The 26,913-nt window shown below is 41.7% G+C and overlaps 1 protein-coding gene across 3 annotated transcripts; it reads right to left on the bottom strand.

Annotated features, from left to right (window-relative positions):
• Positions 1-1,965: 1,965 nt before the first annotated feature.
• On the bottom strand, positions 1,966-26,129 carry LOC136448152 (uncharacterized). Of its 3 annotated transcripts, none has more exons than XM_066447321.1 (10): positions 25,995-26,127; positions 18,544-18,635; positions 18,013-18,156; positions 16,769-16,866; positions 16,358-16,498; positions 15,502-15,633; positions 6,353-14,959; positions 6,106-6,187; positions 5,214-5,520; positions 1,966-3,909 (listed from the first exon to the last, which is right to left on the bottom strand). In XM_066447321.1, exons 2-10 carry the CDS (start codon positions 18,617-18,619, stop codon positions 3,336-3,338), a joined length of 10,161 nt encoding a protein of 3,386 aa, XP_066303418.1. In that variant the 5' UTR covers positions 18,620-18,635; positions 25,995-26,127; the 3' UTR covers positions 1,966-3,335. The 3 variants fall into 3 exon arrangements, with proteins under 3 accessions (XP_066303418.1, XP_066303419.1, XP_066303420.1); XM_066447322.1 differs by having other exon boundaries at positions 26,010-26,125; XM_066447323.1 differs by lacking the exon at positions 1,966-3,909 and adding an exon at positions 4,433-4,462 and having other exon boundaries at positions 25,995-26,129.
• Between the last annotated feature and the right edge of the window lie 784 nt (positions 26,130-26,913).

Genomic DNA, 26,913 nt, shown 5'->3' with positions numbered 1-26,913 from the left:
TCCGTAGCTTCAATGGTGAGGAAAGTGCACGTTTATGCATACATTATGCAAATGGAGCCCTTGTTAGCATAATTAATGGTCAGGTGTATTCACCTTTCCTAATGGTACCTACATCTGAAATATGACATCCGTAGCCTTTACGGTAAGGGAAATACAAGTTAATGCCTAAGATATGCAAATGAGGTCCGCATTAGCATAATTTATAGACAGGTGTGCTCACCTTTCCTAAAGGTACCTATATCTGGAATACGACATCCGCAGCCTTCGCGGTAAGGGATATGTATAAATTATGCAAATGAGGCCCTCATTAGCATAATTTATTGTCAGGTGTTTTCGCCTTTCCTAAAGGTACCTACATCTCAAATATGACATCCATAGCTTTCATGGTATGGGGAATACAAGTTTATGCGTAAATTATGCAAATGAGGTCCTCATTAGCATAATTTATGGCCAGATGTATTCACCTTTCCTAAAGGTACCTACAACTCAAATATGACATCCGTAGCTTTTACGGTAAGGAAAATACAAGTTTTTGCATAAATTATGCAAATGAGGTCCACATTAGCATAATTCATTGCCAGGTGTGTTGACCTCGCTTAAAGGTACCTACATCTCAAATCTGACATCCGTAGCTTTCATGGTAAGGGAAATACAAGTTTATGCCAAAATTATGCAAATGAGGTCCGCATTAGCATAATTTATGGCCAGGTGTGCTCGCCTTTCCTACAGGTACCCACAACTCAAATGTGACATCCGTACCTTTTACGGTAAGGAAAATACAAGTTTATGCATAAATTATGCACATGAGGTCCTCATTAGCATAATTTATGGCCAGGTGTGTTCATCTTTCCTAAAGGTACCCACAACTCAAATGTGACATCCGTAGCTTTTACGGCAAGGGAAATACAAGTTTATGCAAAAATTATGCAAATTAAGTCCTCATTAGCATAATTTATGGCCAGGTGTGTTCACCTTTCCTAAAGGTACCTACATCTCAAATATGACATCTGCAGCTTTTACGGTAAGGGAAATACAAGTTTATGAATTAATTATGCAAATGAGGTCCTCATTAGCATAAGTTGTGTCCAGGTGCATTCACCTTTCCTAAAGGTACCTACATCTCAAAGATGACATCCACAGCTTTTACGGTAAGGGAAATAGAAGTTTATGCAAAGATTATGCAAATTAGGTCCTCATTAGCATAATTTATTGTCAGGTGTATTCACCTTTCCTCTAGGTACCTACATCTCAAATATAACATCCGTACCATGTTACATATAGTACATATAACTTTGTGCAACATCATTAGTAGAGCTACCACCGCACATCTACTTGGTTTTTGGCAGAAGAAGAAGAACAGGCAAGCAAAAACAGTATATCCCCCTTCCCACTGGAAGGGGAATATAATTATAGTAACATGTGTTTTAAATTCTTGTGGGTGATTTGCGCTACTTAGACCACCTTGATTTGATTATATAGATGACATCCTCTGGGAACCCCAAAACTGATGCTGAGTGTGCAAATAAATCATTATGAAATCTACATGGTCAGGAAGGATGAACAAAATTAACAGAGTATGGTAGACCAATTAATAGATTCTTCAGTTTTGTTCTTCACATCTTCCTCCTTGACACTGGAATTGACTTTGGCATTCTATGACATTAGTATCCGTTTTCTGAAATATCATTTTTGCAATTTACAGAATTTATTTTCCCAGTTCCAACTGCTTTTAATATGATTTACAGCATGGCTGAACACATTTTTTGTGTGGAAACGGACGAAAATATATGCGTGCGCGAATGTCATCCATATAATCATATCAACATGGCCTTAGTGCAAACAAGGGGAATGGAATATTTTGTAATAATCAAAGACACAGCTGATGTTTGGAATTTCGTTTGAGGTATATGAGGTGGTGCATTGTACTCCAGTCCAGAGTCCAGGAATTATAGTACATACAACATACATCTTTTGATGGCTTTTATTCAAAAAGTAAAACTTTCAATGACCAACTCTATCACATCTATACCAGCCAAGTGGCTTCTTCTCTTGGCTTTACATAAGAAAATAGAACATGTTTTAGCCTTCTGTTCCAGAGACTGGTACTGGCACACTATAAAAGTAAAACAAAATAGACAATTTTTACTTGATGTCCTGCAAGCTAACAACCTATAAATGAGTCCTGCTGCAGTTTTCCATGAACATCACAATTCCTTGGAAAGTGGAAAAACTGGCATCCTCCAAAGTCCTGTACTGGCACAATTTGTCACACAATGTTTGAAAGTAAAGGAAAACAGTATTCACTGTTACATAAGATGCAACTTTTCAAACATATGCCGATCAATGTTTGATACAATACTGACCACTTTAACATCAGGTTTCAACACAAAGTACACAAAATCAACTAATCAAAATAAACAAAAATATTCCGTACCACTAACACTGAACCTTCTGTATACAATGTATACGTAGATGTCTGTAGATGAACTAGAAAATTAATACATACTGATACATCTAAACATTTTGGTTTAAAGTTATAAATATCCAGATTAACACTGACTAAAGAGTGTTGCACTCAGAACATAATAAAACGTTGTGTGGTATACTGGCCATACAGAGTTAAGCTCTCCATAAGATATTTTGTCCTGGAGTACATGTAGATCACCGTCATACTCATCTATTGCATAGGAGATTTCCAACACAAGTGAGATATTTACTACACATTAGAGAGCAGAGATTCTCTTTGTTATGAAGAGAAAACTGCAGAAGCAACAACTTGGGTTCTACATATCCATCACTCTACTTGTTACGGTGTGTTACATTTAAGTACACATTATACTCTTTAATAGTAAACATTTCTTCAAAAAAAAAATTATACAACATAACAAAATTTACAATTGTTGCAGACCAGCTATGTTATCTCTTGACCTATGTACATCTTTGTGCAACAGTTCTTTCTTGGTTCTCAGTTGCTTTTGTACAAAACCATGCCTTCCTCTCCAATATATAAACAACACAGGCAATGTGGCATCTACTTAGAAGCAGCAGCCCTATGATTGTCCTGCAACATTTTTTTTTACAGCAAAAGGCTTGGATTTGCACTGAGCAATGCTGTTTGACAGTTGTTGTCAGGAATTGATACATTTTCCAGTGCTTAATTCCATGTTTCTCTGTATTCATTCTCAACAGTCAAAGGGTAAGAAAGGGAAAGGTAGTCTCATCCCCTTTTTAAGGACACAATGTTTAGCCAGGAATGCCAGGACTCGACCCCGGAACCTCCCTGACTCGCGGTAGCCACTTTGCCATACAACGCCACCACATTTGATAGATTAATGTCAATATCTGTGACAGTTATACCCCTGTTGACAGTTTGACTGGCCCATGTTCCATCGCTGGCTTGTGTTACACTGGCTCATACGTAGTCTAGGGTTCATCCTATCTGCAATATTATTCATATATTCATACAAGGTTGGGTCACCGCCACAGTGCATGTTATTGTCCAAGCATCTCATGTTCAAAAGGGATGGGATATTTCCCATTGTAGCTTGTCTGGCATTAAACCTTGTAGCACAGTTGTTGAACATAGGTTGGTTGCTGTACTGCTGGTGTGTGTTGCCAGCCCTTGCCCATGTCCTGCCGTTCCCGTTTTGCTGGTTGCACATTGAGTTGCCTTGTCTGCACAACATATTAGCTTGGTTCATGCGTCCATAAGCTTGGTTACAATGTTGTCTATTGTTGAAACAGCTCTGGTATGTGTTTCCATTTTGTTGGTTGCACATTGAGTTGCCTTGTCTGCTCAGCATATTATTAGCTTGGTTGTAACATCCATCAACCTGGTTACAGTTGAGTGTGTTGTTGTTCTGGTTACCTTGGTAGTTTCTTTGCACCTCCATTCTTTCTAGTTCTCTCCTGAACAAAAGGGGAAAAAATGCAGTCATGACTACTGAATCAGACCATACTGGAATTTTAAATCTATGTGTACAAATCATTATGGTAGACTCTCTCAGGCTGTAAACAACAAAAAAGATGACAAAATCTAGCTTATGAGAAGCAATTCCAAAGGGACATTTGACTATGTACAAACCACAAACTACAAATGCCTAGCAGGTATCACTAAAAGTACTGTACATCAAGATCTACAACATATCAAATACAGCTACACTGGAGACAAAAAAGATACGTCTAAAATGTACACTATTTAGTTTAATGTCTAGGATCTAGAAACAAACAAAAAGCTACAGCAACTACAGACTAACCTTCCTGTTACTGACCCTAAAACATGGTACCAAATGGCTACCGTAGCAGATTGAAGGTTAAACAAGGTTGTGCATGCACATTATTAGGACTACAGCAGGGATTGGAAGGTCTTAAAATCACCAGGATCATTTGTAGCAGTCGGGCCTGGTTCATTCGTTGTTTGCCTTGATTCCACATACCCTGGCGCAAAATCTAAACTGGAATGCTGGAATGGCAGGATTGGTGATGCTGAATAATTTCGTTTCACATGTCACAAAATAAGTATCCATTATAATATAAATGTTTATATTATTAATTTATAGATAGGGCCACACCAATTTAATTTGTTGGTTCTCTGATTTTTTCAGAAAAAAATTTAAGCGACAGGGCGAAAAAAAAAACTTCCCAAAAAGTGTCCGGTCAAGATAGAGGCTTACATAAGATAAAGAATGACAGTATTATGCAAGTTTTCAGTCTTCCATGGCACATTTTATGTAATCAATTCCTTTCTTATTTGTATGAAAATTGAATTTCAAAATTTCAAAGTGGCGTCTTATTTTCCCTCAATAACAACATTTACTTTGTAGCGAGATCGACCGATATGTTACAAGTGCCGCCAGGATTTCACAAAGGCCGCCATAGCAGCGTGGAAATCAACGGCGCTATAGGCCGAAAAAAAAGCGAATTACAAGCAAAAATACCCGGGAAAAACCTCAACTTTTAATTCTAGTGGGATCCCGGTAAGCAATGTCCCCAATTTTAAAAAACAATAAGAAACGTGCCGTCTAAGATAAGGACGTACCGGGCGGATTTTGAGGGGAATTACGTTTATTTGGGAGATGATTTTGTGAATGGGGATTCTGGCGATATCAAATTTTAATTTTTTTCCAATTCAGTGAAAAATAGGAGCAGCGATTCCGAGAACCAACAAATTAAATTGGTGTGGCCTAAGATTAAGTCAGAAAAAAACAACTGACCTTCTTCTTCTTCTATCACGTCTCTTGCCTTTGAAACACTTCTCGCTTGTCCCCGCATCATTTGTTTTCCCATCTTCAGACAAGACACTTGAGTCCAACACGTCTTGCCTTCTTCCCCCTTCCTTTGTCTCCTCAGTTGAAGGTGATGACTCGTTGGTTGTGTTGACGTCTGAAGCAGCAGTACTTGTTTCCTCACCAGTTTCCAGTTGCTCTTCTTGCTGATTTGACACAGAAGGAGTCCCTTGACTTCCAGTTGCCTCTAGAGGTGGTGCTGGGACTGTGGGATCTGCATCAGCACCACAACCCTCTGTACAGATTACATTCATTAAGGTCAATAAAGGGGATGTCACTTCCACTTCTTATCATCTACACATTTACACATTTCATACCATTCAGATGCAAAATAGTGAATAAAATGGTTTACTTTGTGCCTAAATAGCTGTAAGGACATACACATCATGTATAGGGGAGTGCATGCACCCTACATGCCCAGACGACTATAGATAGATGACTGGAAATGATACAATTTAGTTTACAGTTTGATGTTAGACATTGTTTCTTCTTTTATCATTGTACAATAAGAATTTCTGTATTTGGTTTCTAATTCCTCGTACAATACGTTATCTTTTTCTTGTTTCTAGATTTTGAATAGTACTAGTTGTTTGAATTTAAGTTAGATTTGTTAAATGTAATACGCCTAATGTACGCAATTCAGCATCCTTTTCTGAGGACGCTGCCATGTACTTCAGCGATGAATGAATGATCGAATCAATACACTTACTATACAATTACAATCAAACTATTCTGTATAGTACTACCTCAAGCTACAGAAGGGCCCTAGTAACATTTCTGAGGAAAAAAAGGACATCAAGGGAAAATATACTTGACTAACCTGGCTTGGAGCTTTTGCTGTCACTGGAGACAATTTCACTCTGGGTGGAAGTAACTTCTGCCTGTGGTTCCTCTGTCGCCTCCTGACACAGAAAGAACTTTGTTAGACTATGAACAATCTAACACCAGATCCCTTCATGCAATGAATACAGCAATAAGAGACACACGATTCTGTCCATACCTCCATACCACATAAAAGCTTATAGTTATAGAGAAGTATTGTAATATTGCAAAGGGAACTTACTCACAGGTTGGGTTGGTAGGATGACTGCATAGAATTTCCCATCCCATGTGACTGGTTCCTCTGGCTCATCAAGAACTGGTGTTCCTGGTGTCATCGGTATGCTGTCTATGGGAGCACTGTCTTCTGAAATAGCGGAGGGCTCTTGTATCTCCAAGCCAGCAAGTCTGGAGGGAATACAGCAGCTTGGTCTTTGTCCATCAATAGCCTGAAACTTTGAGGGGATGCAATCTTCTGAGGATGAGGTATTCTCTTGCTTATCTCTACAAAGTGTACCTGTCATAATACAATCCATGGTAACAGTATCCTTCCTGGAGTGACCTATACATGATGAAGGATTGATTTCATTCTGATCTGCCCCATTAGCCTCCAAAGCAACTTCTGCTTGTATAGAAAGCTCTTGTTCTGGATCACAGCTCTTATCTTGACATGGTGTGTCTGGTGTCAAGTTAACAGTGTCTACCTGCTTCAGCTTCAGGGCAATCTTAGCTTTCTTGATGACTTTCTCCAGATGAATCATCATGAGCTGGTTGATGTCTTTCTCTTCCCAGTTATGCCAGATGGTAAGGAGATGGTTTAGGGTGTTCCGGAGGCCTCTCGCAGATAGTGATTCAATCCCAAAGAGTTTTTCTCTGAACCAGCTCATCAACATTTCTGTTCTTTGGTCATACAAGTGTTCCAACTTTCTCTCCATCATTTCTATCACAGGATCCTGAGGAGACACCTTGATCTTCTTTATCTTCTGTTTCAAGAGTAAAATCTCATTCTGTACAGACGAATCACGCTTAGAAAGCCATCTGCAAATTCCACTCCTCCTTCTCTGAAAAATATCTAGACATCTCATGCTGTAAATACAGACTTTTGCTTCCAGCATCTCCCGCTCTAAAGAAACCAGACTGTCTTTCAAACAACCGGGGTCAATACTAGGTGCAATGGATGACAGAGTATTGCGCTGTTCGCCCAGGTCTCGTAGTCTCTTCTGGTAGTAAACGAGGGTCTCTTTTTGATTCAGACATTTTCCCCCTTTTTCCTTTGTCGTAAGCAAAGGGTAGTTTTTCAAGTTTAAAGATGTACAGTCTGGATTCATACTTGCAAGATGACTGTCAGTTTTCAAGGGATTGGCTAAGCTCAGCGAGATGGCATTTTCTCCTTGCTGTTGGACATTCTCATTCTGCCCAGGGTGGGCATCGACCAACATACTGTCTTCTTGAAAGGCATTGCCGGCATCAATTGTGCCATGTTCATTATTCAAAAGCTCTTCATGTGCCTTCCTTTCTTCCTGTTCCTCAACCAATGTTTCCGGCTCCTCACTGCAGTCCTCACCAATGTGAGTTGTCTGTATTATCCCTCTGTCAACATCCTCTGACAAGCACAATTCATCTGTCACAACCCGGTTGTCCAGTTTCATATTCTGCTGCCGTCTGGCTGACATCTTCAGGGTTCCTGATCCCTCTTGTTCATCCCCTGGAGTCTCTCTCTTACCACAGGACTTTTTGCCATCAGTGCTCTTTCTGACATGACCATGTTTGGGATTAGTGTGTTGTCTGGTATGACAATCTTTGTGGTTCATTTGATCTCTTCCCATCTCTTTTCTTTCCTGTTTTGTTCTTTGCTTTACAACTACACTAGTACTCTTCCTTGCCAAGGAAGATGTTTTATCTGAAGATGTTACAGGCTTAGGAGAACTGCAGTGCCTAGGCTTTGATGGGAGACCTCTGACTTCCAAGTCACCAGATGAAGTTTGAGAAGACGTCAGCAGATCAGCTGCACAAAGCTTCGGGTGGTCATATTTTTGCTTCTTGGAAGAGATATCTTTTCCAGGTGCTGTCTTTCTTTTCATCTTCTTCCGTAACAGATTGCTACCCTTGGCTTCTTCCTTGGAGACAATTACTCCTTCTTTCATGTCAGAATCTGCATGTTGGTCTCTATTCTTAGATGTGGTGTTCACTTCTTCACTGACTGACTTGGTGCTGCTGAATGGGCTTAAGGATCCTGTTTGTTGGATCCCATGGTGCATTGTTTCAGCGGCAGGCTGCTCTCTTCCTTCACTATCGCTCTCCACAAGTGTGCCCCTCTTGTTGAGTTTACTGACTTGGTCCCTCAGATCCTTGAGGATCTGCCTCCTTACTTCCACTAATGACTCTTCTCCACTACTACTGCCTTTTGTGTTGTTTGGCTCGGACTGGCGTCTCTTCCTGATTCTTGGATCCCTTGAAATTTGGGAGACATTCCTTGACCTGTGCTCTTGGTGATTAGGTTTAGATGCCTCACCTGAATGACTCCTCAAAGAGTTCTGCAGAGACTTCAACAGTTGTTGACCAACTGTTTGTACAAGTAGTGGAGTAGCTTCCCCAGTATCATCAGATACTGGTGAATGAGAGGGAAAATCTGTTTTGGGTGATGAAAGGGTAGTTGAAGCTGGCCGGGTTTGGGGTGCAGATTCACGTCTCCGTCTCTTAGCTGGACTGGGATGGCTCTTCCAGTGAAGGACTTCCAATTCAAAGGTCTTGATTGAGTTTGGTTTTGTTCGCGGATCTTCTGGATTTCCTTCGCTGCATTCAAGGGGTATTTCAATGGGGTTCACGTACACATCCCCAGATGGGAGTCGCTTTGGCCGAAGAAGCTTGTGTTCATGAAACATAGGACTGTTTTGTGTCTTCTTCCCCATTACAGATGTATGTTGGCTTTCATTCGCAAGTGGCTCAACAAGGGAGTGAGGAGAACTTCCAGGGGATGGTATCTTTGAAGATAATGTCATCAAATGTCCATCTCTTCCCAACATTGCTGGCTGTGGGACAGACACATTTCTGTCTTGAGGTGGAGATAAAAGAGCTTTGATTGACAGATGAGGGTCACTGATTGACTCTTTGAGAAAGTCTGGGGGCTGTATCAGGAATGACGCCGTCTCATCTATAGGGGGAGTCTTTCTGTCTTCTGCTTTTTCCGTCTCGGAAAGATCATCACCCTTGCGTCCAATTGGCTGAGTCCCCTCCTGACGATGATAATCATCACTCTGGGTTTCCACCTGTGTTGTTTCGACACGCCGTGTATCTGACAGTGGCGTATCTTCATCCTGCATCAACTCCAGTGGTGTCTCTATACCCGCTACCTCCACCAGTGGCGTCTCTACACCCTGGACCTCCACCAGTGGCGTCTCTGCACCCAGGACCTCCAACACATCCTGTAGTAGCGCCTTTTCAGAAATTGAAAGGTTTGAAGACACTGAATGGGGCACAGATACTCTGACGACTTCTGGTGGCATGTCAAGGAAACTTTCAGTTTGGTTTATCTGAAAGTCGCATGAGTCTTCAAAAAAGCCATTCCATGTAGGACTATAAGGTGCATCTTGTTGCTCTTGTACGCTTTCCGGTGACTCTGGTTCTTTAGCCCCTTCTATGTTGTCCTGTTGGTGAGGTTTTGTCTCTTCTATGCTGGTATCCATGTCTACTAACATGAAGTTGTCCAGTAAGTGAGGGTTTGTTGAATCTTCTGAGATGTCCATGTCCACTGAGTCATAGTCATCTAGCAAAGGCTTCCCAATGTTCTCTTCAGCAGAAGTATCGATATCTATGGGGTAACAGTCATCTTTTCCATCAAGTTCACTGCTTGCAGTCCCTTGGTCGGGGAGGTCTTTGTCTAAACTCTGACAGGAATCTGTCTGGACCATCTCCCTAGATTGAGCTGATGTCTCTTCTTTGCTCAGATCATTAGTATATGGCCCATGAGAATCACCTATACACAAAGGTTGCTGTAATTCAACAGCTTCTTTGGATGGTTCTATTTCATCTGTTTCACGAATGTCCTGTGAACCATTGCCAGATGATATGTCCTTGATTTCAGTCCCTCCTGACTCTTGGAGTACTTTCATGGCCAGGAGGAGACGCTCTCTTTCTGCAGCAGTTGTGACGTCCTTCAGTTTTACCTGCATGTCTCTGTAGAGCTGCTCAAGGATCACAGAACTACCAGTCTTGACTTCTTCTGTATCTTCTTGTGACAATTTGTCTGCTGAGAGCTCTGCTTGGGCACTGAATGTTGGTTGAAAGCTGCTATCCTTGACTTGCAGAGTCTCTTTTTGTGACTTCTCATCATTGGTGACTTCTGTTGTTGGCATGGGTCGAGAACTGGGAACTGAACTTCTGCAGCTCTGTACCTCGCACACTGAAGACCTCCCTTCCGGTTTTGTAGCCATGCCTGTTTTGCGTTCCTTCGAATTCTGTGCCCTAGAATCAGTAGAGCAATCCTTCTTATTCTTAACTCTTACTTCTGTTTTCCTGGCCTCTGCATTCACATTTGTTGAAGCTACTTTTTCCCTTTTGGTTGGAAAAGACTTCATCTCACGTCTTTGCCTTTTTGGCTTATTGCCTAAACCCTCTGAAGATACATCAGCTTTCCTTTTCTGTGGAGGACACTGCATTTTGTCTCCTTCTCTGACCAACATTTCCTGTCTGTCCTCCCTTGGTTTAGACTTTTTCTCTCCACTACTTGAGTTTGGATACCTCTTTTTCCAAGTCTTGCTTTTGCATGTAAATGAATGTGCACTTCTACTTTGGTGCTTCAGTTTTCTCTGCAGCTTCTTACTGTCCTTCCACCTTTTGCTCTTCTTTTTGTTTTGCCTTCTCCAGTTGTCCCATTGCCTTTGTACCACAGCATCCTGTAGCAGCACACTGCCCATACTTGACGAATCAGAAGCAAGCTTGTCACGGCTGCATGGTTCTCCATTGTTATCAGCTTTTCCATCCTGCTTTTTTATTTGACAACTCTCGACACTGCCATCAATCTGATGGTCTATAGCAGACTGGTCCACCCGTCTGCTGTTGAATGGAGCCCGTCCACTGGACTTTGCTTCCAGCTTCCAGGACTCTCTCTTTTCTTTCCATTGTTGCTTACTGACTTCTCTGTCAAGCTTTGTCAACCCCATCTTGGTCAACATTTTGTTAGTTGGCACTTGATATGTATCAGCCAATGTGTAGACCTTTATTTCGCCCTTTGATGAAGATGTTGTGTTGATCCTCCTCTCATCTTTTGATGAAGATGCTATAGCAGGCTGTAGTGGAGAAGAATCTCTTTGGACAGTTGATGAGAATTCATCGGGAGATTGCATTGTGTCGAGTGACAAGGACAGCTCAGTACACCTCAACTGCCTAAGTCTGTCAGTAAGGCTTAGTTTCTCCTTCAGAGCACTGCATTGCAGAGTATCAATAACATTGTCACCAGAAGCCACTTTTGTGACAATGTTGAGATTGTGATCTTTACCTGTATTTGAGCTGCTGGTATCATCTTCATAATGAAGTTCATTGGATACTTTCTCTTCATTCTTGTTCTCACAGGAATTCAAGGTTTCTTGAGCACCATTGGTTTTGGGCGCACCGGCTGGCTCTGACAATGTTACACTTTCCTGGTCCACAGCACACTGGTCACTTGACACAGAATCCCTTGAAGATGTACTTGAGTCTTCCTCCCTTTCTTCTTTCACAAATTCTGTGCTGATTATTTTGTCGCTTTTCTTCATACCTTGCTGACCACTTTCAACTGCTTTTGTCCCCATTACAATCATTTCTGTGCCTTGGTCAGAGGAGGAGACATGATATTCAGATTCACAGTTTGGGGGGTCATAAGGACTAGATTGATGGTTTGAAAATTCTTCAGCAGCAGCACTTTTGGCATTGCCAGTTTCAGCTTCATACCTTTTTCGTTCATCCCGCAGTTGTTGTAACTTCAGTTTGAGTTGCTTCTCATCTTCTTTCAGTTTCAATACTTTGGAATCCATGTAAGATTCCACAGGTTCCATCTTGACAGAAACCATTTCCTCAGCTTTGAGTTCTGAGTTTACATGTCTCTCCACAATATCTTCTGCAACTGATTGGGAGTCTGCCACAGAGGAATTTGCATCTTGAGACAGTGGCAATTCATCCTTTTCACCCATAGATAGCTGCCTTGAGTCTGTTGTTGCTTGATCACAGTTGAGCACAGTTGCAACCTCTGATTCCACACCACTTCCGTCAACTTTTATCCCCAGTTCTTCAGCTCCTTCTCTAGGCTCATTCCCATTCAAATCTCCATGGGCATCTTCACTGGTGGAGGGAATAGTATAATCTAGTGCTACCTGCTCGTCACTTTCTTCAGTTTCTTCAAAGAAATTTAACTCATCCACTAGATGCTCAGGTAGTTCTGCATCTAGGGAGAAGATGTCAATGTCTGATAATTCTGATGATGGAGAGTCAGGAACAAAGGGGTCTCCCCAGACTTGCTCTACCTGCATGGTGAGGTCCATTCGCTCTCTAGAAGTAAAGTCACAATCTTTGTTCTCAGTATCAACCTGGGCCTCAAATCTACAACTCCAAGTATCTCTCTCTTCCTTGATGGTAGCCTGACATGTTGTTATGCAATCGTCCATGCCATCTTGTTCAGCCACATGGTCCTTATCAGCATAAACAGCCTCCTCTGCACAGATATCACAGTTGTTGTCCTCCTTATCATGGGGCTCCTCCTGCATGCCATCTTCCTGTTGAGGAATGGACTCTATCTCATGCTCTGTAGCATCACTTATGCTATCCTCTTCATTGAGTGAGTGAAAGTCCATTAAGTCCAAAGACCTCCCCAAGCCTTCGATGACCTCCAACCCATGGTCAAGCACACTGTCATTGTCCACTTCACTTCCCTCATCTTCAGAAGGCAACTTGTCATCAGCAGTACATCCTGAGGCCTGAGACGCGCAAGGAGACAGTGCACCGTCTTCACCACCGTAACTGCTGTTTGACTCAGCTGCCGAATTGTGGACAAGGTCAGGCACTTGCACATTAACGGATAAGGTCTGTGTTTCAGATTCTTGCTCCCTATCTTGGGAAGTATCAGAAGAAGTAGAACCTAAAGCCTCGGACACACCTGGAGAGGGTGCACTGACTTTGCCACTATGCATGCTGATTGGTTCAGCTACCATAGTGAGGAAATTTCTCTGGACAGGTTCAGGCACTTGCACATCAAGGTATATCACGGTCTGTGTTTCGGATTCTTGCTCCCTATCTTGAGAGGTATCCAACGAAGTGAAACCTAAAGCCTCAGACAAGCCAGGGGAGGGCACACTGGCTTCATCATCACCATAGTGAATGCTATTTGATTCAGCTGCCGTAGTGAGGTAATTTCTCTGGACAGGTTCGGGCACTTGCACATTAAGGGATATCACGGTCTGTGTTTCGGATTCTTGCTCCCTATCTTGGGAAGCATCCGAAGAAGTAGAACCTAAAGCCTCAGACATGACAGGAGAGTGTCTACTTACTTCACCATCGTGACTGCTGTTTGGTTCAGCTGCAATAGTGAGGAAATTTCTCTGGACAGGGTCAGATACTTGCACATCAAGGGACTGCACCATTGGTGTTTCAGATTCTTCCTCCCTATCTTCAGAAATATCATCTGACTTTGACGCTCTAGGGTTAGCTTCAGGAGCAAGACTTGTAGTTCTAATACAATCCTTTTCTGTCCAGATGTCCAGGGTCAGGAACTCCTCCGACAACCCACTGCTTTCTGAACTTGTGCTTTCTCTCCTTCCACTAGCATAGGAGGGAGGCAACTTATCAGACACTATGGTCTGATGGTCCAGGTGCTCCAGCACCACTACTGCAGATCTTATTTCAATTTCATCAACTCCTGATGGAGATGATAGGAACAGTTCTTCCTTTTGCCTGTTGTTCCTCTTCTTCTTCTCCCAGGATAGGGGTTTTGGAGACACAACTGATGAACTTTGGTATTCGTTGTAGATAAAGTCCACTGGCTTTCTTCTCCTGGCCAGCTTTGGGTCTTTCACTCTATCCATGATGTTGACAGCTGTCTCAGAATCCAGATTATTTTGTTCAGCTGGTTTACCACAGCCACTTGTCACATCTTTGGTGTGTGTAGAAACAGACATGCTCTCTTTGGTGGCAAGTGTGGCTTTGCCTTTCTTCTTCTTTTTCTTGACCAATATCTTCCTATCTGGTTTTGCAAACAGGTGTTTCTTTGTTTCTGATGAGCTGTGTTTTTTTCCTTTGACAGAAGTAAGACACACAGTTTTCTTGTGGTTGGTTGCAAAAGTCCCTGCGGTGGATTGTACTTTGTTTTGAGTGCTTTTATCTTTTGGAGGTGTTACACTTTCCTTGTGGTCGGTTGCGCTGTCAATTATTGATATTGAATGTATGTTGTCTTGGGTGCCATTTTGTTTTGGTGGTGTTGCAGTTTTCTTGTGTTTGGTTTCAGTCTCAATCACTGATCTGGAATGAATTTTGTCTTCAGTTCCTACTTGTTTGGGATGTGTTACAGCTGCAGTTGGTGTGTGTTTACCTTTGAGAACTGCAACCTTCTTCCTCCAAACTTCACATTGTGTCTTTCTTATGACACTTGAAAATGGTGATGGAACACAAGTTGTTGATTTTGGACAAAGTGGTTCCACTGGTTTTCTATGATCAAGTGTCACACTCACAGGTTCTAACATGGGGAATCCCTCAACAACTCGATGGACGGTGAGTTGGTCACTTTGCTCTTCATCTGTTGATGTTGTATCTACAAGTGTGACTGCTGCATATGGAAGGACTTGTCGTGGTCTCTTAACTGGCAGTCCTTCATCATTATATTCATACAGGTACACCTGGAACAGAAAGTCAACAAAAGATCCTTTACTTTACTTCTCTGTTTAACAGTCTGACAAAAAAAGCACAGAATAAAACTATGCAAGCTCCACAGTTTATTTGCATACTCTTACTAATACAAGACTTAGTGTATTTTCCAACAATGTGGATAAACTTGTCATTGTAAAACTGTGGTAAGATTTAAACTTTTATTAAAGATTCATCATAGTTATCAAGAGGATGGAGACTAGCAAGGAGTAGTGATCTTTGTATTACTACGACTGAACTGTTAATATATATGTTATAACAACAACCTTAAAGCAGACAAAACCCGCAACGCAACCTCAAATTAGTTAAAACACTGAAAACTATTTTCCCTTAACAGCGAAATTAAGTCCCAATGAAAAAAGAAGGATTTATAGGACACTGGATTGAAATGATACAGACGGACAAAATGTTGATAATGATATATGGTATGTTGGGACTTCACTGACTTACCCAGGGGTTCATTAACCTGCTTTTTGTAAAAACAGAATCTATGTCCTATTACAAGTGCTCTTACCTGCGTTTTGAGGTACTGGTCCCAGTACTTGTCTGTCAGTCTGGGAGGTTGCCTGGACACGTGGCAGTCATGGTTGGGGTCAGGGTCTGGCCTGCTGTTGGGTGCTACTGCAAGGACTCGCCCTAACATGACCTGTAACATTTAAATCTCGTAAGTTTCACACCAAGATAGGATAAGTTAATATCACAATTTACAACATAAACAAGGTAGAGGGGGTGACATAGAAGTGCAAGGTCACCTTTAAACTAAAGATTGTCTTCCCAGGCAGGTAATGTATATCTGTTTTTGGCAGCTTTATTTTCAGTATATAGTACAGTAAAAATAAGCACTCTTTGTTAAGGGCCCGGAGACAGATGTCCATCTTCCTTGCTACCTTGTCCCCCCAACGACCCAGAGGTCAGGGGACTAGGTAAGTAGGTAGGCAGTTAAGGGCCTGGACTCCAGTCGTAGTGAGCCAATGAGTCCTGCACCTTTATGCCTACTCTCCTGTTCCATTCCCATTTCAATTCTTGTAGAGGTTCTTACACATCACCCCTGTCTATGGGAGTTAATTTCCTATGAAGCATGTCTGCTTGTGCATGTGTGCACTTCTAATTACATAAAGGGGATGAAGTCTGTCATCTCTGATTGCCTTGTTATATTTATGGAAGATGATTAGCAGTGATGGATTAAAACATTTATCTATGACCTACTTTTATCAATTTTTACTTCTTTTTTTTCAGGCATTGGAAAGAAAAATTATTGATCCACTTTTGTGGAAACCCATCTCAAGTACTGTGGAATAAATGATGCATTATCCAAACTGGAAAACCATATAATGGTTAGAACAACTGTCAGGACATCAATAAGCTCTCACCTTGTAGATCAAGAGTCTGGTTTTTGTGCGATGATAGGCCACCTGGCACCTCAAACATACGTCAGCATTTTTCTTCAAGTACACTCCTTTAGTGCTATCACCAAGCACACTTCTTCCCTGTGACGGCACTGCAGTCTTTCCCTAAAAGTTAAAGATATAACAAATTGATCAGAAATGATCTCACAATGTTACAACCTTACTCAATCATCTATTCTTTATAGTAACGATGTAGTTCCTTTTCTGTCCAATGGACTTGGCTTAGTTCTGTGTGTTCTTTAATTCTCAATTCTGAAATAACACTTTTAGAATCCCAAACCCTGGAAAGTTCAACACTTCCATTTAGCCTGTCTCAACAATGACTGGGCACATGCCTAGAGGTTTACAATGTTGGGTTGCACAACCAATACTTGCCTTTATAAACGCTTCGGTCCCACCAGATGTAGAAAAGAGGTATTTCTCTGTCACATCCCTTCCATGTTCTTTCATCTCCTGGCGTTTACTGCTGAAGTCTACACAACACAAGAATAGTAAGAAGCTCAATAATTTTGTATAGAAACAAGCACAAGCATCAACCTAAAATTTGTATTCAATACCTTGCTTCCCTTCACATATTTAAGTTCATCATTGCTCATCAGGGCCATGCAATATGCCAAGGAAAGCACACCCCTTCAAATGATCTCAAGGTTTACGGCAATCAAAGAATGGGGAAATGCCATAGCCTAGTGACGTATGAAACATTCCAAAATGGCAGCTACTTAGTCCTATATTATTGTTGATGTCAGATTTCACAGGTGGTGTTCTTCATTTCTTTTCATGAGTCCACACAGCCATTATTAGTGATCATGCCAGGGAGCACATAGTGAGGATATATTCTGAGTAATTCTTTTTCAGGAATTTCTTTCATCTTCCAATTTCCTGCCATGGTTGACAGCAAAAATTACACATGGGTACTGTTGTATTGTTCAACATTATGAGTTCTGTAGGAGGTATGGGTGCTCAAAAACATATCAAGGTCTCTTGCAATTATGACATAGGAGGCATCCATGAGGAAAACAAATTCCAAGCAAGCCAGTTTAAACAGCCTTAATCAAAATGAAATAAATAAATTGAAAAATACTATGATACACAATGGAGACTATCTTAACCAGCTGTTAGAACAAGAAGCATATATATTGAATCAAAATTAACAGTTGAGATAACAGTTACAACAGATAATAGTTACAATTGTACACAATTGAAGACAAAAAATGTTTACCCAAGTTATGAGTGCTGTGACCTAGTGCAAGTTGTCACCGAAGAAAAAAAGTGGGACTTAAAAACACAGAGAATATTTACATATATAGAATACAACAAGGTGTATTTGAATCTGGCATTCAAAATTTCGACAGCGGCGCAACCGCCGCACTCAAAATGCATTCTAAATATTCTATCGAAGCCTGTGTGATAAAAGCAGAACCCTGTGTGATAACTGAAGTTATTGCCGGAACACCTGTATCAAACGTTTTTACGTCCCAGTTATAACATAACAAGACTTACAGTATATCCAGTTATCTGATGAATTGTCATTGTGGAAAATTCTATGCTGAAAATCCCGCACAATGGAAGTGAACTTGGTGGTGCAGCACAAATTTTTGATACACAAAACAAAAACAAACCTCTTTCCAACTCCGCATTGTTAACCAGAGAGATTTTCTTCACCCCATACTGACTTGAGAAGTTTTCATTCAGGAAGCTCCTTTTGACAATCTTGAGAATGTCCAGCTCCTCTCTGGACCCTGGTCGCACTGGAGTGAGGGGGCCTGCAATAACAGTCAGAAATGTTATTTGTTCGTTCAGACCATTGCAGTGCCTGTGTTTCTGTAGCAGGGTATATTATTACAGGGATGGGTTGCTAGCCCTTCCCCTTTAATGTGCATCTCCTCGAACATGGGACTCCCATTCTATTCCCCTCCGAAAGACAGTGCAGCCCCATCCAAGGTGTTCTCACCCCGTGTTCTGACCCCGGGACTTGAACCAGGGTCTCCGAGTTACCAACTAATTGGACTAATGGCCATTCCCATAGCCCTTTCCTTCCTGTCTACTTGATGAATAGGTTTAGCACCCAGCTTGGGAAAAGCCAAGCTAGGTTGCAAACTAAGACGTAAAAAGTTATATGCAAATCATCTTTGGATAAATAGTATACTTACCATCAGTACCGGTCCTCTTCACCTTTGGGATGCAGTAGTCACCCGGTGGACACCGTGGTACTCTGTACCCCTCCATAGCTCACACCTACAGTCTGGATAAATAAACACAGTCAGTGCTCGCACAACCTTATCAGCGCAAATACTGCTGACACATGACGTGTAATTTCCTGAATACCTTGCCTTGAGTCCAGCCTTCTTAGTTTTGGTGCGCTCCCAACAGTCGCTTCTCCGCCAACAAGGCTTCAGGCTACTAAATACTAGCAACATTAAATATCTAACCTTCATAAACGTTACACTAAATATCAAACCATAGAAAGCATGACAGTTTACATTGTCAATCTTCCATACTAGAATTTTTCTGAATACACTCTGAGAGTCTGAACACAAAAACAGGTAACGGTACAGATGGAAAGTATGAAACGTTTGTTATTTTCTAGTAGCACGATCTGATGCCGATCTGATCCAAGACTTGTACTGTTGTTGTATAAAATGAGAAATATGCCATGCTGTGGTTATATTACATATTTCCTCCCATGCTCAAACTGAACAAAATACCTCACTTGATTGATCTGTGCAATAACTAATCATGCACTCTGTAAGTAGTCTGGGCATGTTTGTATAACATTTCCAGGCTGTGGCACATCACTCTGCTAACAGTTACTGGATATGATTTTGGAAAATCATATGCATTTGCTTGAGTAACTGTTATTTGGCATATCTTATTACCTGTATGTCTAACCTTCGTCGACACTCTGCTATTGTTCTTCTCTTTCATTCATTCTCATGTCAGCACTCTAAGAAGGGATAGACCAGGATGGATCTTACTGGTCAATACAAATGTACTTTGAATTTTTGGAGGACCCAAGAATATTAGTTTATACAGAAGACTTAACTACATTATGGTTATGTATCTACAAATAGACTGGATGGTATTGGGGAGGAGGGGTAAAATGGGGAAACAAATAAAACAACAAGAATCTGACAGCATAGAATTGACAAAAAATTGTCTACCTCTAAAAAATACATATTTGTGAATGCGATCTGCAACTTACAAGTCCTGATAATTGCATGCATCTCCAGAAAACACTAGCCTCTTGCCAACAGTTAATCTGGTCACATTGTACATTTCCTCATCACATTCACAGGCGACTGATGTTTTCAGTTGATCACAAAGGCCAAGGCTTCGAACGTAATTTCCAAATCACCCATCATTGTAGGAAAACCCTTTATAAGTGCAATTCTGTTAATTCATCAATAGTTTACCCAAAGTACATTGAAAAAACTGTTGGCTTAAAGTAATCCCTAAATCTATAGCATACACTACAGTATATGTCTCTATCGGTGGGTCTTGGGTAGGGTTAAATACAAGGCAACACACACCAAGCCAGGTTACAAATAAATTGTGGCCCTGCATGGCTGTATTGTGTAACTCAAGTTACCAACTGAATACAATCTTACCTATTCTATTTTTCTCATTTACCTTATCCGACCCCATGTTCTCAGACTTATACAGAGAATAAGAGAAGACACCAAATACCTATAAGTGTTGACTAGCACAAGCTGTTATTACAGAAGTACCTTCGGGAATAACTAAGCTAAATTACACTACAGCAGCTACTGTAACTAGAAATAAAACACACCTCAATGTCTGCTTGAACTCCAACTGGGGCATTCAAACCAAGCGCACGACTCTATTCATTCATTCATTCATGCATGCAGACGTTTTCATCGACATAGTACAGTCTAACCAATCATTCTTACTCATACCCAATCACACAACCTCCTACTTATCATATATAAACTAATTATGTATGCGGCAGGGGTTACAACCATTGCACTATATGCTTTTTCAACAGCCAAGCAGGCTATCTAACCTCTTGCAACAGTTTATCAGCATGTCAACATCAACATTTCAGCAAAAGTTAAGTCCATACATGCAAATTACCAAAATGTTGGAAAATCGTCTGACTACATGCAATTTGGCATGAAGAGGGGAAAAATGTCCATCATGTGCCTGCCTCGTAGGTGACTCCTTTCAGATACACCTGGCCAGGTGACCTGGCAGGTGTGACCTCAAACAGGGCAGCTGTTCGGGCGCGGCACAATTAGGTAACACAGAGTTCAGGTATTTAGACACTCACAGCATTGAACCAACCAGGTAAAACAAATGCTGCCATGCAAATATATACATGTCAAAGCCAGGTGTGTGGACAACAGACTCCATTGTCGGCATTAACTGTACTAAGGTTTCTATGAGCCAGACTGTAAGTGAAGACAGTTTCTCATTGAACCATATTATCACTTATCTATCACAACTCTTTGATCTTGGATGCAATTCTCTTTGACAAAGACCCAGACAAAACAGATAGCACCTGTCAGACAATGGATGACCACACCTTTAATTCTATAGGTCAGCTGTTTGGGCGCAATTAGGTTACAAAGAGTTCCGGTATTTAGATACTCCTCAGACACTCCCTCCATTCAAGGACATTATATAGTCCTTGCTCCATTAAATCAACAATGTAAAACCAAGGAAGTCAAGGGGGTTTTATATATATATATGATGCCATTGGTAAAACAAATGCTGCTCTGTGAAACTTAAGTAGGTCAAAACCTCCTAGGTCAAAGCCAGTTGTGTGGACAGTGACAATTGTCTGTTTTATAATGGTGCTCTACTTCCTGTGAACTAGACTGAAATTGGAGATACAAGTAGACAGTTTCTAATTGAATAGTATGACTACTTCTTTACCACATCTCTTTCATTTTAGAAACAATTGTCTTTAATCTACAATTATAAAGACCCAGACAATGCTCAAGAACACCTGGCAGACAATTGATACCTACACCCTCTATTCTGATGTTGATGCCAGTAATGACTGATTCATTAGGTCATCAGCATTGAATGGGTACACATTAACATAACATACATGCACCAAGGGCGAAATTATCTATTCCCTCACACTTGGATAAATATTAGTTCTCTATATCTGTCAACAATTAGCAATAGCTTAATTATCATGCACGTAAGTTGCCATACATTGTACCAGCTACAATTGTTGCGCAATAAAGTTCTTCTTCTAATAATAATTTGGGTGATGTTAAGATTTTATCCACTAGATTGGGGAAAATACAGATCAACTTCTGAGATTTACATTGGCCCAAAACTTTATGTTAATCTGACTTAAGTTTATTGTCCCAGTTCCACAGCAAATAGGCTGTTCCTTAAAGCACAGAAAGTATCCTCACCAGTCAGTGCAATGCCAGAACTATCTTGGTGAAGGTTGGTAATAGCAAGGATTGGTAATAGACATCCAGGTAGTAAGATACAGAAGATCACAGTTACTCAAGCAACTTACTGGACCAGCAATGCCCAAGCGATGTCAGGACTGTTCTCGAAATTGGATCTGTGTAAACCAACTACAGCCAAGTCCATTTCAACATGGAAACCAGTACATTACTAGGGACAAAGTGCAGATGTACTTGGCAAACATGGCACCAATATGGGCTGAAAAGGTCACTATGTGAAAAGTTTTTGCCCCTAATGTTGGTTAATTACCTAGGCCTGTTGATCTCATAGCAGAATTTATTGGGTGGTTTTATAGTTAACTGTGGTTGACTGTTTTGAAGTGTCATGAGACAATCTTTGAGGCTGTGTGTCTTTTCCATGATTGTCTAAACTGTGGTGAGAGCGCTTGAACAATAGAAAATGAGCCAAGACAACACATCAACACAAGTTTGAATATTGAATATGTACATAACTGCAATTCAGCCTGGTGCTGCTATGGTTGTCATTTTATGATAAACCATTATCCCTCTCATCTGCATGTAGACAACCAATCACACTGTTCAAAGTCATCATCGGTGTGTGTGGCCTCACAAGCGTGGATCTGCTGGGCAGAGCCGCCTGGCATGGAAAGACAAGTCGACTGTAGCCCACCTGTGTGAGGGACCCCCGCAGCAGTATAATCAATACTATTACTGGATACATCTTATCAAATTGTTCATCACCTCCTTACAATTAAGTGTTTGCCAAATACTGTTTTGCTATGTAAGCAAACCTAAATTGGATTTTCCCAGTAACGATCATATGTCCAAACAAACATATGTCCAAACAAACAAACGTGTGGTTTGTTTTTATTACAGAGTAAGCCTGTCTGAAGAGCTCGAATAATGTTTGAAATGCACATCACAACCATTTCTTTGATCAAATCAGACTTGTGCTGCTTTGTGGGATACTACTGATGTGGAATAGGAACTGGAGAAAAAAGTTGCAACATTAGACTCCTTTTTTTTAAGTCAACTTTCTCTGATTCAATCCAACAAAACAAAGGATGGAACAGGTCATGGTCATGATGACCCCTTAAACCTGGAGGTTTATGATCAACTATGATGTCATGATCCCCAACCAATCTGACAAGATTAACCCAAATCTAAACCTAGCCAGATTCAAAGTCATAGTCTGAATGGGGTCTTTGATGTTAAAAATTCAGAGAACAACAAGAAATGCTCAGGATAAGATCAACATGATCAATAAAGACCAGCCCAAACTGGAATTCTTCAGTTCCTTCCTGGCTGGAGGCTCTTCTACTCCTCTATCAAATATCAGGTCAAATTTGGTAATGCAACTATTTTCGTTCCCAAGAGTGTTGATTAAGGCCTCTTTCTGCATCAAAATTGTAATAGAATTTGCAGGGCAGAAATCTAGACATGTGAAGTATGTGCTTAGCTGAGGGGACCCCCAATTGTCTTCAGGTTGACTTTACTCCCAGTCCCACTCCCAGGAAGTGTTGTTATATCTCTACATCCTGTCCCTACCTTCTCACATTGCAACTCAAACCTGCTGAAAGTGAAACCCTGAAAAATAACAACTCATTGTGGGATGACAGGTACAAGAAGTCATGCATGCTTCTTTCCTGAGTTGTGGCAAGCTACTGCAATTCTTGACATTCTTGCGGTGGCTTTATGTTCATGGTTTTCGCGGTTGACCACTTCACTGTAAAGCTAAAGTGTGCTAAAGGTTAAAACTTTTTAAAAAAAGATTCTACAGATAAAGCTGATATGGATGCCAGCTGCAGAACATGCCCAAGGGGCCTGCCTGTGCCCGGCCAGGTGATAATGTCAAAAACTGCACAGACACTCTCCCATGGTTTCAGTCAAGTTTTCTCCGCCACTATTACTGTATTAGCACTACAGCCATGGGGGAGGATGGTGGTCATGTTATTCAAAGCGGTTGTTCTCTCCCTTTCCCCACATGATGACACAAGCATCACACGCACAACAATTGTGTCCCCTAACTCATGTTTTCGTTTACTAAATTCTAATTCAGCCATGCCAGTGGGAGAGGGGCTATGGTTGTGAGTGCAGAAAAAGAATCGCAGCCACCCATGTTATGTAGCATGACCACCAGCTTCATCCATGACCACCAGCTTCAGTCTATCGTGTTTGGAAGTTCTCACATTTCCACCTGGGGCACAGTAACTCAACACCGGATTCGACTGGTCTCTGCACTTGCACTGACGAACTTTAGCTTAACACTGACAGATGGTGAAATTTTGTATTCAGTGGCAGTGGTGAGGAACTTACTGTGACAAGTCAAGATGCAGGGCTAACATAGGAATACAAGTTTACACATCATGTGAACAGAACCATGGGTAATTCCATTGTTGTACAATATGTGACTGAAGGGCTACCGCCAATACTCCATTTTCTCCTTACTGCGAAATTACCTAGCTTCAGGTAGGGGATGCCCCACAGATAGGATGTTAAATGGAAGTCCCGTGTTTGAGGAGTACCACATCTTGAGCACATTAAAGATCCCACCCCACTTGTTGAAAAGGGGTTCTTTCCGGTTGTGTGAGTGGTTCAATGGTCGCACCTGGGGCAGTTGTGGTTCTGAGGTCACATAGCACAGAATGGCAGGTTCCAGGCCCTTGCTATACAGCCACCATGGGTATTAGTCAGCATATAACTGTGTATTCACTCATTCAGTCAGCAAACCATATAACGCTAACCTCAGTGCTGTATAGCAGCTTCCTGATGGGTAATAAGAGCAGAAACCTACAATAAAGGTCACCAGGATAAAGGTCATTCATTCATTCATTAATTCAATACTGACAGGACTGCTGCTAAGCTGAGGACTAGGGCTAATCAAGGAGGTTATGGGCTAATGCAAAGAAAGAAAAAGTATGGGGGAACACACTGAACCATGACTGACCCTGACAGTAGTTATCATGTTACACTGTTTATCATTCAAACATCACACAGGGTGAACTCATTCCCCTTCCCCCCCTACTATTCCTGAAGAAAAATCTGCATGGTCAACCCAAGAAGGTCACTCTTCTTGGTCAATCTTAATCTTCAACTCACAACTTTCAAATCTTGAGAAATTAGACATCTCAGTATGATTTGAACTCGAGACCATAGTTGTCGTCGGTGAACTTCCGAAAAGCCAAATCCCCAAGCAGATGTTGGTGGCCAGATTTGGTCAAGTTTCCCTAGCCACTCTTTGTTATAAACTGGAGGCTGTTTGAGACAGGGGCGTGAGCTTGGAAAACTTTTTTATTCTATTTAAGATTTTGTCGATAAAGCCGACATGGATGCCAGCCGCGCCGAGGACATGCCCAAGGGACACGCCCGTGCCAGGCCGGGTGATTTGCCACAGACGGCGCAGACTCCCATGGCTTCAGTCGAGTTTCCTTGGCCATTGTTTAATAGCTAGCACCACAGTTCCCCGGGCAAATTCTGAATCATTGGGAGAGGCTGGTGGCCATGTTATTCAAAACAGTTGATCTCTCCCTTTTCCCCACACGATGACACAAGTAGTAAATTCATAACTGTGAGAGCGGTGACTTGCGCTTTCTTTTTACTACCAACGTTACTAAACGTTAGTTAGATTCTACAGTCATGCCAGTGGAAGAGCGGCTATGCTTGTTGGAACGTGTAAAAACAATCGCAGACGCCCATGTTACATGGGTGTCTGCGATTGTAATATTGTTACTAGTAAGTAGCGTGGCCACCAGCTTCGTCTGTGACCACACCAGCTTCAGTTCCTCGTGTTTGAAAGTGTGAAAGCAAGTTGCCACATATTCCCCCGGGGCACAGTAACTCCACACCGGATTCGCCCCTCTAAGGCACTGCCCTGAACTTGCTGCCCTGGCACCGACGAATTTTACCTCTACACACAGCGTGCCGACGGTGGTATTTCGTATTCAGCGGCAGTGGTGAGGAACTGAGACAAGTCAAGGCGTAAGGCAAACACAGAAATACATGTTTACATAGCATGTGAATGAAAGCGTGACAGAAAATGTTGTTGACAGTCCGGCATGGCCCCTACTCAAATCGGGGCCTCCGAGAACAGCCTAGAACGGCCGTATGAAATCATCATAACAAAGTGTCAGACAACGTCAGATTGTAACGTCCAAAGCGATATCATGCAGACAGCGTTGGCTCACCTGAATGCTACGAACCTTGAGGACCATTTGGTGCTGGGGTCGCACACAGTACAGGGCTCGGGGCGGCAAGCAGACAGTCTTCACACCGAGCCGCCTGTGCGACTCTATCTGGGAGCAGTTAGCTGTCGTCTGATCCTGTCAGGGGTTTTCCCGCCTTTTCATAACCTTTGACGCCTATTCTTCACATTTGACCAATCAGCTTCCGCCTTATGTGCTAGTTTGCATTTGTTCGTGCCATTTGATTGGTTAGCAATTTGTTGTTCAGCAGCAAGTTCAAGCTCGTGTATCTAACTTTCATGACGTTGACCGAGTAATTGTAAAGAAAAAAATATCGATAAAAGCTGTTTTAGTTACATGTTCCTCACTTTCATAACTCGTTGTTGATGTTTGAACGACAATTAGATGTGTAGCGTTTATTTTTATTTGTTGACTTGTAACCACAGGACGAGGGAAAAATAGCCACACGTTTGGACAGTATATGAGTATTGATTATCCCCGGCGGTAAGACGAGACAAGATTAGGCGTGTAACATCGCAGTGTTAGATCTAACACATTCCAACTACCACGATAACAACATTAACTCATTCATAACACTTGATTTATTGGACGTTATGTTGGTTGGACAAGATGGCAAGATAAGTGATGTTATTGCTAATGCAAGGACATTATATATCCGGCGGGCTGATGAACCCTCTCTGGCTGACTGGACCTTCTCTGGCTAGCATACTACGATTTTCGCGCCTGAACCCTCTCTGGCTGACTGGACCTTCTCTGGCTAGCATACTACGATTTTCGCGCCCGGCGTGGATCTGCTTGGAGATTAGCGGCTGGAGTCCATGGTGGTTTGAGTCATTAAAGCACAATGAAAGCGTTCCTTAAATTCTTCCTTTGCGTGTCATCTCGCCAGCTGTCAGAATAA

This window comes from Branchiostoma lanceolatum, chromosome 14, assembly GCF_035083965.1.
Source record: "Branchiostoma lanceolatum isolate klBraLanc5 chromosome 14, klBraLanc5.hap2, whole genome shotgun sequence".
Classification (NCBI taxonomy): domain Eukaryota; kingdom Metazoa; phylum Chordata; class Leptocardii; order Amphioxiformes; family Branchiostomatidae; genus Branchiostoma; species Branchiostoma lanceolatum.
Note: the sequence above shows the minus strand (reverse complement) of the source record. Positions and strands in the feature narration are given on the sequence as shown.